The sequence below is a fragment of the Stegodyphus dumicola genome, chromosome 5 (genome assembly GCF_044657685.1).
Source record: "Stegodyphus dumicola isolate Sdum_Otavi_A_Nest chromosome 5, ASM4465768v1".
NCBI lineage: Eukaryota > Metazoa > Arthropoda > Arachnida > Araneae > Eresidae > Stegodyphus > Stegodyphus dumicola.
The window spans coordinates 187,457,071-187,473,368 of record NC_140772.1 but is presented as its reverse complement, the minus strand read 5'-3'; the positions used below and the strand labels follow the sequence as shown (position 1 = coordinate 187,473,368).

The window sequence follows — 16,298 nt, the reverse complement described above, 5'->3', positions numbered from 1 at the left end:
CTTTGTTTTGAAAATACTACGGGCTTTTGTTACTCAGGTAGTTTTCAACGCACAAGCTCCATAAGTACCGCGCACGTAAAGCAGCGTTGAACAAACTAGGCGGGAAATACGGTTGAGTAAGATTGATTTGGTTTGGCTTATATATGGTTATGGCAAAGCATTGTGCGACTATCTATCTGCCTATGGGGAGGAATGCCTCCGATGAGGAATTTCTAGGGGAAACTTGCTTGTAATACACTTTACACATGCCCACACAGCCAGCCCATTCGCCTGGATTCAAACTCCAGATCAAACCACCACTTTTTAGCGATTATACTATGGGGTCGGTGGTGGGCTGCCTCGAGAAGACTTATTTGGTTTTCAAGGTGAAAAGCTTATATTTGATTTCTGTCGTATAATCAGCATTTTTACTGAAGATTAACTCAAATTACGATAAGCTTTTGCCTTTTTTTCCACAGGTTGGTCTGCAACACCGCATTTATGATAAACTGCAGGTAATTTTTCATTTTAAGTGATTATACAGATGCAGAATGTCCAATTCACTTTTTATAGCTTAGATTATTTGAATGTGGCAAAGATCACGAGAGCTGTTTGCCTAAGGGAAGAGATGCCTTCGAAGATGCTCTAAGGCGAATGGTTAGTTTGTACATTGGGAAAATCCACGAAAATCACACCTGAAACCAGCCTACTCGCTTGGCACAAACAAGTGCCGAACTACTAATATTCAACGATTATTAACCTCTTGACTACTCGCAGCTTCATAGAGGAAAATAGCAGTATCTTAAAGACCATGTGTTACATTTCCAATGCACGTACATCAGTACGCAACTTGCTTCTTGAAATACATATGCCCTAATCACATGACGGTTTGCCGATATTCGCAACTGCTGTTAAAAATAAAAAAATAAATAAGTAAATAAACGAGAGTCTTCATTTTTGCAGAAGTGTCCCAATTGTTAAGCTTTCCCAATAGTGAAATATTCCATTTGTTAAACATTTTCAGTAATGCTTGTATCTTTAGACCTAATACGTGATTATATTTCATGTATAGTGCATGTAATATTAAGGTACACTTTGTAGACACATTAGTTTTTCTTTGAAGCCATAGCTGTAATCAACTATGCCTTCTCTGAGGCACGAGCACCGGAATTTTCCTGTATAAATCGGTTATGCTATCAGTTGCACCACAAGAGCACGCATGGTGGAAGACGAAAATTCTTTATATTCCAACTATCTCGCAACTAAAGAGCGACTAGATAGAGGGAAACGAAATCTAGTCGGCAAAACCACATGATGAGTAATTATTGTCCACCTCCTTTTTTTTTTTTTTTTTTTTTTTTTTTTTTTTTGAAGGATGTAGATTTTTCTGAGAGATGAAATGTGAGAAGTCATCTAATCCTTAGATGGATCGATCGTCAGCTGAATATGCTCAGTTAGACAAAGAGAGCACGCAATAGGAAAGTCGAAAATTACTTATAATGTTACCTTAAAATATTCCATGAAGCCCGATTGGAAAGTAATTAGTGATTCTGAATGCCGTATCATGTTGCCCGAGTTTGAATCCCGTAAATTGTCTTTTCCTTCACAGAAGGCAACAGGGTTCCACTGTTAAGGTGGCTCCATAATAAAGTAAGCAGTGGTTCACGCCTATAATAGCTAGTGCACGTGATTGAAAAATGAAAATTCCGTAAGAAATTAAACGGTATGGCATTGGCCATTTCGCAGCCAGAAATCATTCAAAATACAGCAGTATGAAAAAATATAAGTTTCCTTTTCTCATTTGAGGTACTGATTGTGACTGCATTCGTTTCATAATAGTCATTTTGGAGCTCATAATCATAAATTTTGTTTCCAACATTTTTAGAAATTTGGTCATAACGATTAGTTTTAGAATGACATAAATAGAAAAATCTGGCCACCAATGAGGTATCTGTAGATTGCAGCTTTACTTTTAAAGTATGTTTAAATTTAAAAGTTTTCCACTAAATTTAAAGAACATATTTGACGACTCGAGCAAAGACAATATCGACATAGCGGATTTAATGACTTATGACATCGGAATACTATTTAATTCGTTAAATCTGACTTAGATTTGTCGTTAAAATGTCTCTGGATAAAACCATAAGTGTCGATAACCCTGCCGCGGTCGTCTAAAGTATAAATAGCAATGAAGCTGAGCTTATGCTATTAAACAGATGAACAATGCTTATCTAGTAAGAAGGCCTTCTAATCTAGTATGATTACACAAGGTATGGATAAAAATGAATGCTAAAATTATTATCTGAGGATATGACTACTTTACAGGAAAACCAAACATGAATACATGCAGTTATCTGAAACAAACATCTTGAGGGTGGCACGCATCATAAAAGTGACATAGACAGCAAATGGGATAAAATATATGCTTCGCATATTATGGCAATATGAACGTTACATAAAGTAAAGGTGACAGTGAAAGTAATGTATGCTGTTAAAGGTGTAAATATAAAGGCACTGCTGATGGTTAAACTATTTCAGTTATTAGGTAATTGCATTGCTAACAGATATGCAAACTGAAATAAGGATTTGAAACATGTTAGTTGGAATATATTAGACATGTGATTGTTGACCTAACCACTTAAGTGGAATCACGCTTCATGTATATTCACCAGACTGAAAATGAAATTGTATCTACACAACGCAAGGTGACGCATGTCGTGGGGCACTATAGTTGCTCTTTATAGAATGTTCAAACATTTGCTTTCCTTTCCGAATATCTGCATTTTTCGAAATCTTCGTTTATAAGATCTGAAGATCTACTGATTTACTAATTTATATAAAAAAGCCACCCAGACGGGAAAGTGACTGGTTAATGACTCTGACTTCCCTACTGAAGAGCCCGGATTTGAATTCCGGAAAAAGCCTGGATGTAAATTGTCTGTCCCTTCTTAGGATGTGCACACCTCTTTGATGCCTCCATAATAGAACCACCATCGCTCCTGGCTTTATTAATGGCCAAAGCCTACAACGGCTACTGCTCGTCATAAAAAAATAAATAAAATTACTCTCCATTGCTCTGCTCATCAGAAATGAAACGAAATAATATTTTTTCATAATATTTGTAAACGATTTTAAATAAGATAAAAAAAAAGTAAGTTCACTATTCGCATTTGAAGCAGTGAACTATTTGTTTATTACATATAAGTTCTAAAATAAAGTAAAAATATGAAAATCTCTTGGTAGCGGTTTACTCTTTGATTAAGAAAAGAAATTATTCATACAGAAACGAGTTCCCTGACTAAACGCTGAGGCTCAGAAAGCTCCCATTTAATCAATAGCAATTTTCGCTCAAGAATTTTGTTAAAAAATGTTTAATCAAATTTGTTAATTTCAAGAAGTAGCAAATGAAAAGAAAAGAAAATATTCTGAAAACCATAAATTAATTAAATAAAAATAGAATTTCGGATTTATGAAACAGTTTTTGCTACTTAGTACTTAGAATAATTACCTAAGCGACGATGCTTCTGTTACTTTATAGTTATTTTCTGCAAAATTCCTTTTTTGCAGATAATATTTTGAACTTCTTAAATACATAATTACAAACTTTAAGAGGCTTATATAATATAAAAATAATTAATCTAACCATTGTTTTAAATTTTTTCAGCAGTCTATATTTTAACTACAATTTTTTATAAAAATATTTAACTTGCGTTATCATTACATTTCTTTCCATTGTAATACTAAATTCCTTCTTTTAAAGTAAAAAATAAAAATTATGTAAAAAGTATATATTTAAAAATAAGTTTGGTTAATAAGCTTAAGTTTTTAAATATGATAAAAAAATTATGTTATAAAAGGCAAGCTTGTTCTTATTTCTGATAGAAAATTCTTTCAGCAAATTTAGAAAAAAAATCTGAAGGTTTTCAGATTTTATATTACGCCCAAAGGGTTTTTTTGACGTTCTGTGTGTTACCTTATTTATTATATATCATGTTCTTCGCACTAAAAAAACCAAAAAATTCAATTCAACAGCCATATCACAAAATAATTTTAAAACAGCATGTCTTTAGAATTTCCGATACACAGTCTCGCATGCTGTAGATTGAATATTTTTTTTTCGTACAGTATTACCATTGCTCTCTTTGAAATCGTTGGGTTTCTTAATCAAAAACTCATAAATGCTTTACAAAATATGAAATAGATAATAAAACAAATTCCAAATTTGGACTTCCAGATGCCCATACACAGGTGGAGACTTATGTTATTCAAAATTTGATGCCTCTTAGGTACCGTTGTTTTATCACAATGCGAGAAATATACATACATTTATATATATTCTCCATTACTAATTTCTTTAAATATAATACAGGGCTCTAATATTTGTTGGCAACAATTTAAAAAGTGATTCGCCGTTTGTAGTGAATCCACGTAAAATGCCAAAACGAAATTAGTAGCCCTTCTGAGCTAACTTCCTTTGGGCTTAATATATAAACAGAATTCTTTCCTATTAATTGTGTATGTTTAACATTATTATTTTTAATTAAAATTTTGCATATATATAACTTTATAAATCGTAGAGTTTTTAGCAAGTTAGACTTACTGAATGTATGTGTTAATTATTAGAATTACAATTATTTGAATTAAAGAGTTTTTATATAATTTACACGTTCTAATAACAGCTAAAACCACCATAAGTAGTTTTCTTGCTTTCATGATTTGAATATTATTTTGCATTCGTACTACTGTCAAATCATTTTTGAAATAGGTGAACCAAAATTAAGACTACACCATTACACGTAAGAAAGAACGGAAGCAAATTTACTATCATAAATTCACTTTAATGCAACCAAACAGCAGTACATAGAAAGATATTCTTCACTAGCAGGCGGAAATTACTAATAGTCGTATTTACTATTAATAACTACTCATTATTTATGACTGCATTTTTTATTATTTATGACCGCTAAGTTTTATTGGGAAAAAATTCTAACTTGCAGCTAAAATTGCATTTCTGCATTTTGCTTTATCTTCGTGAAATTTATAGATAAATGTATATAACATTTTATATTTAACTTGTGAAAGCACAATGAAAGCTTAATAGCTGGACTTTCTGCTTAAGGCTTAGTTCATACGATGTTCGCTAGGCAACCAGACCTTAGTACGTGACAAAAACTGGTTTAAGAATGTTGCCTAAACTAACTTTTCAACTTTAAGACAACTTGGCATAAGAACTGATGAATCACAGCCATCGACGCGAAGTGGCATTCGATCGATGGTTCCGCTGATTCAACTACACATTTAATGCATGTGCATTTTAAACTTTCCTGATTGGCTACGCGTTATATTCTGTTAAATATTTGTGAATAATTTAATGGCTTGTATGCCTTAAACCACAGAATCTTATGATCTAAAATGCTTCAACTCAACGAAGCATTTCAGATCAATCATATAAAAGTTACTTTTTGTATTTAAAAAACTATTTAACACAAGTGATAATTGAGTTTCAATAAAATTATCTTCCCTATTTTAAAAATATTTGTTATTCGAAACATGGAATAGGGTCAGTGTGAACTGATCTTTTTTTATTACCATTTGTATAATTTCCAGTCTTTCATTTTGAAGACATAGATCTGTTAACGTGGTAACTATAAAATACAACCATAAATACCGAATTTGGAATGTCAAAAGTTTTATTTAAGCTTACTTGTTACGTTACTGGTATGGACCCTTTTGTGCAGGTACCGTTTTGTCATGCCAGGTGACAGCAGTATGCAAAACCGCTCTTCTCATCGAGAAAGACCTTTCAGAAATAAGAATCTGCACTCTCTAAATAGCTTGAATTTAGCATTTGTATGCCTGAAATCGCTCACTGTGCGTGAATGGAAAGCCTAGATTCTACTGTAATCACAGACTACCACATAAGGTGGCCATTTGCAGTGGAAATCAGACTATCATATAATGAAACCACAAATACCTTTTTGTAACTTGTGGTGCAGAGATGGTCAAACTTCATGTCAACGGGAAACACATTAAGAAGTCAAAAATAATAAATAGCAGCAACTAGACATTTTTTCGGTTTAAATATTTGTAAACAGAAATAAATGCTTCACTAAACTAACAAGAAATTAACAAGAATTTCAAGATTTTTAAGAATGTTTTAAAATCTCCGGAATTCTTTTGTGATATCAGATATTGTGTCAAAAGATTTTACAAAGAATCTACTGAAATTTAAAATGGACGAAATTTTTTGTAATAAACTTAAAAAAAACCTTTCACTTTATTTAAGAATAACACAAAATCTATTAACTAGTACTAACAATTCTTCTTTACATTTAAGTAGAACAGTAATTAAATACTGACGCGAAATTCCGCAATTACTTTCGCGAATCTTTATGGAATTTCTGAGATTTCGTGAATACTTTTTTCCCGCTGAATGGCGAGTAAACGGCGAATTTCTTATTTTATCTGTTACTTTTTTTTTAATTCTGCTATAACAATTAGATGATATATTTTGGATTTAAATAGTTTTAACAATACTGTTCACGCGTAATAACAGGCAGCTTTCATTGCAAATTGATACTGTTCGAAAACATAATATAAAAGACATTTTGAATTATCACTGAAGTTTGAGCCTAAAAATACACTTCTCTAAGTCTCTGTCCATTTTCTGTCAATACTGGAAATCATTTCCGCTGCCGAATAATCCTTCTTTTAGTAAATTCAACCGCATGCGGCTTAAAAGAGAAAAACTATCATTATTAATAGATGTGCAATATAATGCTTCCCATTAAATGGAACTTTTGATTTCATACAACGGCATTAATAGCATTTCCTGAATTTGACTGGCTTATAAATTATCATTATCAGTATTGTTCCAAAGCTATGAATCTTCATTTTCTGTTACTTTCATTTACGTCTGTGTTTATGTACTTTACATTATACAGAAAGGAACTTAAGATTACTTTTCATGCAAATTTGTATCTGTACGTAGAGGATGGTCATAAAAGAACTGGACCCCTAGTAGCCTATATGCTTAACCAATCCAAAGGAAATTTTAGGTACTGTTATTTAAAGGTATGCGATCGAGATTGTGATGATTTAAAACAATAGAGCTCCCACGGTTGCGGTTACAACGAAAAACGTTTGAAATTTTCAAAAGGCAACACTCAGCTTTCTCCTCCGCAAATTGACCAGCGCAGTGAAAAACTATAAATGGTTTTGAAGCGATATATGCATGACGATAATTGCTGCCGTTAAAACATTTGCAAAGAAAAGCGTTGTAAAAGACCAATGACAATACAAGAGAGGCAAGGGAAATAAAAGTATTTAATTGAGAATACATGTTTTCGACGTGTCTACCGTTTCGTGATACAGTCATTTCAAGTAACTTTGCAGTTTGATGGCTACCGTAATCCCCCGACTTCACTCCGATGGATTTCTGGCTCTAGCATTACCTGAAATCTTCGGTGTTTCCATCAGATTCACGAAATTTGTAAATAAATTGTAATTGAAAGATCCACGAGATTTGTAAATAAATTGTAATTGAAGATCCACGAGATTTGTAAATAAATTGTAATTGAAAGATCCACGAGATTTGAAATTTATTTGTAATTGAAAGATGCCATAAAATGTAAGGTTACAGAGATAATATGTTCTTGCAATAATATGTTCGTCATTGCTGTCAATAATCCCCCTCATGTAGTGCATTATCGCAAGCAAAGATGGGCACGTTTGAAACTTGTAATTCCAATAAAAGATTTGTTTCCATGTTTTACCTTTCAGGGTAACTCGAGATAATTCCCCGTAAAATGCTTTGCTTATTTATATGTACCTTCGTTGTTGGATAAACAGTTATATATTCTAAAAATGCAGTGCAGGTACCTCTGAAAGTGACCATACTTGAGAGAGCAAAATATATATATATTTACACTGAACGTCTCCATTCCAAGATGACCACCTCCTCGAAGGACCAAAAGCATCTAAAACCTTTAGTGGTCGTCTTAAAAAGTGTCGAATTTTGTTTGTTACCTCATTCGAATTTTGTTTTTTATTACCATGTAGGTTCGAACATACAGCACATTTAAAAATTATTTTGGAATTTTACATAGTAATGCAATTTAAATAAATACTGAGTGCAAAAAAAACGCGTGTTCTTGGGCGGTGATATTTTCTTTAAAGTGCAATTTCATTTGAAAAATATAACTATTTTTTGTTACAATATAAGTGCATTTGATGAGCCACAAAACCACGTGCGACTTGAGACCGTAACTGGATATGCTTGATATCTAATAAAAATTTCAAATGTGGCTCTTTTCAACTATGTCTACTTTGTTCTTTATACTAAAGGTAAAGAATGTTGGATGTTGCCATACACATTTTGTGTTCGCTATATTATTTCCTTAAAAACTAGCCGGTAGCGCGTTAAGCCGCCTAAAATATTTATCATGCAATTTCATAAAAATAATGAATATTTCTAATTAGACATCTCATGATTTTAATACTTGTTTATTTAAATCAATCACATTAAAAAGTAGAAAACTTATTGTTAAGAACTGGTTTATTGCTTTGAAATCGTTTTATTACTCATAGTTTATTACTCAGAAACCTTCCAGATTAAATATAAAAGTACCTTAGGCTTTACTGAATTGAAACATACCGCCGAATTTGTTAATTAAAACTTAGAGATAAACATTTTTTCGAATGGCAATAGACTCTCGCGCTGAAGACCAAAATGTTTTATTTCGAACAGTATTGTCTCTGCTTGTTTTCAAATCACTTAGTTTCTTAAAAAAAAAAATTCGAAAGTTTTTAAAAATATGAAATAAATAATACAACAGATTCAAAATTCAAAATTCGGGCTTCCTTGTGCACATGTTCGGGTGGAGGACTACATTATTCAAAATTTGATGGAACCATCGTTTTTTCACAACGGAGGAATATGCATACATGCATACATACATGTAGATTCTTCATTATTTTATTTCTTTAAAAATAATGCAGAGCGATAATACTGGGTGGCAACAATTTGAAAAGCAATACGCCATTTTTAGTAAACCAACGCAAAATCCCATTGCAGAACTAATAGCCCCATTTGGGCTAGTAAAATAAAGTGAATTTATGTGCATTATTATTTTTCCCATTTTGAAAGTCTCTATTCTTATCACAGGAAAATTTCTTTTCCTTTGTGGGTTTTAACCTTTAAAGCACAGCACCTTAATATGATGTTATGAATATTCCTTTTAAGCACTTATACAAAAACTACTCAGTTCATATCATCAATGTATAACGCAAAAGCAGTCCATTTCATATTTCATCTTTTAATCACTGTCACAAGAAATGATTACATATATGTGAAAATTATTTTTAAAGGATAAATTAGGAAACATTGTAGCCTGTGAAACAGATTGCATGGATTTGAGTCCAATTCTTCCAAGAGCTCTTCTCTTCGCACAAACAATTATTGAATTAATTCTTCACAGTGTGAAGCTTGTTCAGTCTCTAAGTGTCCGAAAATGAACCTGCATACTTTATTCCTTTAAACACTAATCCCATATTTAATTGTAAAAACTGGAAACTTTTTATTTTTGAAAACTATTAAGACACAGTTCGCATTTTTCTAACACAAAATTTCATTCCGCGCGGCAATATAAAATTGAAATTTTATTTTTGACTGAGTGTATGAACTGTATCACCCCCATTTATAAACTGCTTTCATAAAATTTCCTATCCCATTTTAAGGAGTCTGTACCTGGATGCTCATGTCTTGTATCGAAATTTAAGAAATACAGCCTGTAGGTCTCATTCACGAACATCATGTGTATGCTATTAATACTATAGTTTAATATTGAAATAATATCAATATTTATCATATTATGTTTCTGTTGAAATTGTTGTGATTTATTTAACATATATTTTCATTAGGGTCTGTAAAATGATCGGCATGTGTCAGAAGAATCTGAATACTTGACTTTCTGAAGTTTTCCACCAGTGCTCAAGACAATGCCGAACCATGCGACTACTCTGCTAATTATCGCCTGTTTGTGCAGTAAGTTTGGTTCTTAAAAATTATTTTATCATAGAAAGATATAAAATATTATTTGATAATTAATACTTTCAAAGACTGAAATTCAATTCAATTAACATACATTCATTTTTTTAATTTTAAGAGAAAAATTTGCTTTTAATATAGTATATTCTTTGTTTTTTCTAAGGAGGTATGAGATTTTTCTAGAGCGTTTATAAGTCTGTCTGTAATACTATATTTGCTAACTCAAGTAAAACTGTAAAGAGAAATTTTGATAAGTTTTCGGGTTATCGTAACTATTTCTTTTTCTCGACATATGGTATTTTTATTTATTACAATGGTATTTTTATTTTATTTCACATTTTCTTCATTCCTTTTAGAAAATTAATCAAAAAATTTCAAAGTTAATAAGGTTTTGAGATAAATTAACACTTAAATTAATTAATTATTCAAATGAAAAATTGCATATTTGTATTTCAAAAGCATTTTAACTGTCATTTAATCTATTCAAATTTCAAATGACTATATTGCCAGTGAATTCAACAGTCAAGTTCTATTTATTAATCTGTAAATTAATTGAAAAATAAATATGGTATTTACCAGTTCGTTGATTTTACTGTACTCATCTATCGCTCACTATAGGTTAATATGAATTCTTCTTACAGCTGAGAATTGTATTCACCTATTGTACAATCCAATCTCGGAGCTTTGGAGCCTGCCTTCTTGTCATCTACCTCTGGTTATGTTTGTTTTATTTATTACCCCATAGGTTACAAAATTCTGCTCTTTCCTCTAAAAAAAGATATTTTAAGAATGCACTCTAGATTCTATAACCAGACAGATGAAAACTAATCGTTTCACATTAAATTCTACGGTTATATCCCCATATATAAATATAGCGCATTTTGTGGAAAACAAACCGTTTATTTTAAATAATCTTACAACTTTTGAACATTCAAAACAAGAGCAATAGATTCACTTTAAAATCTTTTTTTTTTACTTATCCTAATTTTAAAAATCTCTCTAAAACTACAAAAGGTACTTAGTAATTGGTTTCTCATTCACATAAATATTTAGACGGACACAATAAGCTCAAATATTTATGTGAAAAATTAACTTGCGATATATTGAATTCGGAGCCTTGTAGAACTTATAGCTCTTTTTAGAATCTCGTATAACCGAGTCTTATTAACCCAATGTTTCCCGTTTATCCTATCGCTAATTAGAAAACTATATTTACGCATGAGGATATACTCATAAACAAGCTGTAAATATTAATATCAAGTTAATAAAAGGCTTCAAACCAATACTATTTTTGGCATTTCAAGCCTTGTGTTGCTGTCATCTGAGCGGAAAATAAGTTAAACTGGAAAAAACCGAGCAATCGGTCTTTGAGCGAAAGATACGCAACGTCACAGAGTATTTTGTCATTTGTCTACGTTAACCTACATTGTAAATTAAGTTATTACGATCATTAAACAACGTCAAATGTCATATCATGAAGCAAGTTATTGATTTTTATTTTCTCGTTCTCATACTTTTGGAACAGACACTTATGATCGGCGTTTAAAAGGAAATACGTCTTTTAATGCTACAGGTTATTATATGTTTTTGCTGATGTTCGACTTGGAGCAAAACAAATTTCCTAGTTCAAAGAAATCTTTTGTCTTACTTTGTTTCTCGCAGATATCGATGCATATGCTCAAAGATGAACCTTAAAAATACATGAAAATAAAAACAAACCTATCACAATAATTCGATCAGCAAATATTTACTAAGTGTTGTTTCATTCATGCATAAATAACAAGATAATTAATCTTGTTTTTATCATTCGTAATACAGAGCCGTTAAGTTACTAAAAAACGCTGTGACATTTGACGTAAACGGCTAACAAAAAGGGAAATGAAAAGAAATAAAGAACATAAAAGTGAAAATGAAGTTCGTAATGTATTTCTTTCGTATTATACGAAGCAATTCATACAAAAATTTGCAAGCACAAAGTTATATTAGACGAATTCACAATGTATGAACAAAATAATACAAAATAATATGGTTTGAGTCTAAAAAGAGAACAAAAATACACTTTTTTCCTTTATAATTAATTATTAAAATTACTTTTAGTAAAATATCAATAACTGTTGCATTAATATTAAACACTACATTAATAATATACATTAATGATAAGTAATACATTAACAATACACATCCATGGTAAATAAAACATGGCATTCTTTTTCTTAGCATTGAAAGAAAGATATTTCTTTCTGGCAAAAATATTCACATCTTCTGTTTTTTCTTTTTTTCTGAAAAATGTTCAGTTCCATGCTCTACTATTAGTAAAGCTATTTAAAAAAATACATTATTTTTTCTTTTGTTTCCTTGATTTTTCTGAATTTCGTAAACCGATAAACAAAACAAAAAATCAGTAAAATGATCAATCTTAAAATAAATAGAATTTAAAGATCAAATAAAATATTTTTCTTTTTTATTTGTGAATGCAAGAGAAAGGTACTCGCAGATTATAAATTAATTATAAACCTTATTATTAAAATACTATATAAGTAAGGAAAAATAAAATATTTGCAAATATTATGTTTAGTACAGTGCTGCAGAAGCTAAGGACTTCTTTGAATTTTGCGCTTCTTACAGTCAGTGGAATTACGAATATACTACTACTGTTCTCAAACTAGAGAGGAAAATATAGGCATGAACATCAAGGTGTTAAACCTCTTCCACAATTCTCTAATAATAATCTCAGAACAATGTAATACTTTTAAGAGTATTGGACTGTAGGAGGAAATCTGCTTTGATTGAAATTTGCAGTAGATATTATCATCCATGTAGCGTTTGCGATTTTTTAGCGAAGCTGCAAATGAAGCACGAGGACAGAAAATACGAAAATAATGTAAGGAAAACCTCGCATTAACATTGATATATCACCAGATATTTTTAAGTTAACCTATTAAAAATATTTTTTTTAAATCTTAATACTAAAATTTCCTTTCATTCCAATGAGCCTTGGCTTTCCTAAAATTTAGAACGAGTATCTTTCTTCTTAATTCATGCAGTTTATGAGACTCCGTAGTGATACGATAGCGACTCAAAATATAATTATAATAATATCTGGTGAGCTACATACATTGTAATCGCCAAAGAATGAGCTTATCATTAATTACCTCCGAAAATCTGTTTCATTTTAACAGATAAAAAATTTGTAGGATTTAAAGGATCGTATACGATTTAAAGTTATGATATACATGTACGTAGCGTATTCGGAAACTAAGTACCGTTTCATTCTGGCGCGGTCGCAGCGCTGTGGTAGGCGTCCCGCGCATGCGCACTAGTCTTTCTTGTTCACTGACTTTCAATTGTCGCCATTTTGGTTGCTCTATGTTGTGTTTTCAGTTTGCTGTGCACATTCAAAATGTTTAAGACAATTAGTTCTCCCGCTGACTGTGAGATTCGTGCAGTGATTAAATTTTTGAAAGCGAGGAATGTTAAACCGGCCAAAATGTATCGTCAAGTGACAGACGTTTACGATGAATACGCGATAAGTGATGGAATGGTGAGAAAGTGGGTAAGAATTTTTAATGCAGGTCGAACAAATGTCTACGCCGAGGCTCGGAGTGGTCGGCCTTCTGTTGTCACCGATGATTTGGTAAGGAAAGTTGATGAAGCAATTCATGAGAACAGACGCTTCACAATGACAATTCTTTCAGAGGCATTTCCAGAAATTTCACGTACTGTTTTGTTCGAAATTGTGTCTGACCGCTTGAATTATCGCAAACTGTGTTCCCGATGGGTTCCAAAAATGCTCACTGATGTTCACAAAACAAAGCGACTTGGTAGTGCCCTGACATTTCTCACGCGGTACAGTGATGAGGGAGAAAACGTTTTAAACCAAATTGTGACAGGTGATGAAACTTGGGTGTGTCATTTCACACCAGAATCGAAACAACAATCGATGGAGTAGAGACACACTCATTCTCCGATTCCTTTGGATCTGACGATGACACGAAAAATGCTGTGGAGTCGTGGTTATCGAAACTGGCGGGAGATTTCTTTGACGATGGTATACAAACACTGGTCACCCGCTATGAGAAGTGTTTGATCATTGGCGGAAACTATGTTGAAAAATAGTTTAAGACATGTATTTTCATGTAAAAATAAAATTGGATTCAAAAAAAAATTGTTTTACTATTTTTTTTTTTTTTTTTTTTTTCAAAAAGGTTCTTAGTTTCCGAATACGCCTCGTAAAACAAAAAAGTAATAATAATCTTACCAATAAATTTAGTATTGGGAATTGTTTGGACATTTCGCCACAGAACATGCACTTAGTATTGATTTCCCTAAGGCAACTACAAATTTCCAAGGAATATTGACTAATTGTTGAAAACTATTTGAATCTCCTTGGTGTATTAATGTCTGCGTACCAGGCAATGACCTGAATATATAAAGCTTGCCCAACCGAAAACAAAATGCTAATGCGTTAGTGGTATACCATAAAGTTCAATTGTCTTGTGTGTATTTGCAGTTGTGAATGTTTTGATTGTTTAGTTGTATGTTTTTTATGTGTGCTAATTAACGAAGGTTATTTGTGTATCTTATAATGCATAACGCTATCGTGAAACATAAAGCTCTTCTTGAAAAATATGCATTGCTAGCTGTTAAGTTATAAGAATGAATTGTTCATACAGAAAATCTTACGTTAATGAACATTATTTCTACAAATGACGTTTTATTAAGATTTATTTCTATTGAATGGTTTCCAGTAAAATCCGCTGAAAACGGCCAACTCAATACAATCAGCTGTAAGCAGAAATACGTTATACATATATCCTCAGGGTTAGTCACACTTAGGCCTGTTAGAACAATGTCACAGAAAGGTTGCAGTGTCACAGAACAGATTTGTGTGCATAACGCAGAGAAGCATGTGCGAGACCTCGCGGGTAACCAGTTACGTAAGTTCATAACATAGGATTATGTTATAAGAGTTTATGTCAAGTATTTCACGAATACAATTCTTACATTTCAATCGATACACAAAGCAAATTTGTATTCGTAATTACATTCCGTTGCATCTTATAATTTTATTCTGATCTTCTTTGTAAATGAACAACTTTATTAGTGGTTACTTCTGCAATTATTTTCTTGAATATGTCTTTACGCTGCAATATTCTGCTTTATATTGTGTTCCACCGTTCACACATAGTTTCGTTTCAAAAGTAAATTAATTATAAATTTAAGCGATTCGATTATTTTTTAGTAATGCTATAAAAGAAAACTGCAGCCTGAAATATCTGATCACGATACACATGGTTTACGAAGCCAGTTTTACCATTTTGGGAGTCTAGTCGATTTCTTAAGGGAGCCAAGAAATAAAGATGTCTATTCTGGTCAGAAACAAAGAAAATTTTTAATTCTTCTTCATGCTTTAATTTTAAAGAAATATTGCATACTTTTATTTTAATATTTGAATTATATAAATCCACATCTAGGCGAATTTTTATGAAGAATGTTTTCCTCAGACAACTACCCTTGAATGCGACATATATGTTTCAGAATACAAAAGAATTGAAAATCACTGACAACGATAATCTCAAAGACAATGACCTACAAAAATCAAACATAAATCATTCAGAAACGTAGACCCACTCTTTGTAATCGTAGAAAATGTGAAAACATCTTCTTTGCCTTTTGTGCTGTGTTTAATTATACATTTGGGTCAGGTAATTAGGAGTGCAATTTTTCTAATATTTTGTTGCACAAAATGGAAAAACTAATATACAAACAAGTGGCAAATTATCTGTTTAAATTTAATAACCTTTTGTTACCAAGGGGGTAGAAAAACCGGTCTGCCCTACTTTTGGACACGAGGTATGCTTGTAAAGTGCCTCTGAGGCAAAGAAAGTCTATGTTAAAATACATATTCTTTGTCTGAGGCATGGAAGTGTGCACTTTATATTTATACTTCGTTTTGTTAATCGTAACCGAAAGAAGACAACTCTTGAAGAGACTCCACCAACCGGTTTTTCTCCTTCTGCGTTTTGCGGGGGTGAAGGATGTATCTTCTGGCCTGTTCCTTCCCTACCGATGCTGATGTCCACTTTTCTTCGACTGCTGCCTGGGAAAACCATGCAAGTTTTTGTGTCACTAATTCAATTTTCTGGTTAGTCTTAGTAAAGTGAAACTCCAGATTCGTATAACATTGCTGCTGTTATTTTTTTCTACTGTATAGTAAGATAGACACGAAAGATGTCTTCTTTAGTATGTTCTTGTTCATCTACCTCGTAGA

The 16,298-nt window shown here is 31.9% G+C and overlaps 1 protein-coding gene across 5 annotated transcripts in view; it reads left to right on the top strand.

Moving 5' to 3' along the window:
• Positions 1-16,298, top strand: part of LOC118198806 (endothelial cell-selective adhesion molecule-like) — an 847,091-nt gene that overhangs the window by 454,630 nt on the left and 376,163 nt on the right. For all 5 annotated transcript variants that reach the window (XM_085817476.1, XM_085817472.1, XM_085817474.1 and 2 more), the window contains one exon: positions 9,901-10,024. In XM_085817476.1, the coding sequence (XP_085673602.1) occupies positions 9,979-10,024 (46 nt within the window). In that variant the 5' untranslated portion in view covers positions 9,901-9,978. The remainder of the gene's footprint in view (positions 1-9,900; positions 10,025-16,298) is intronic.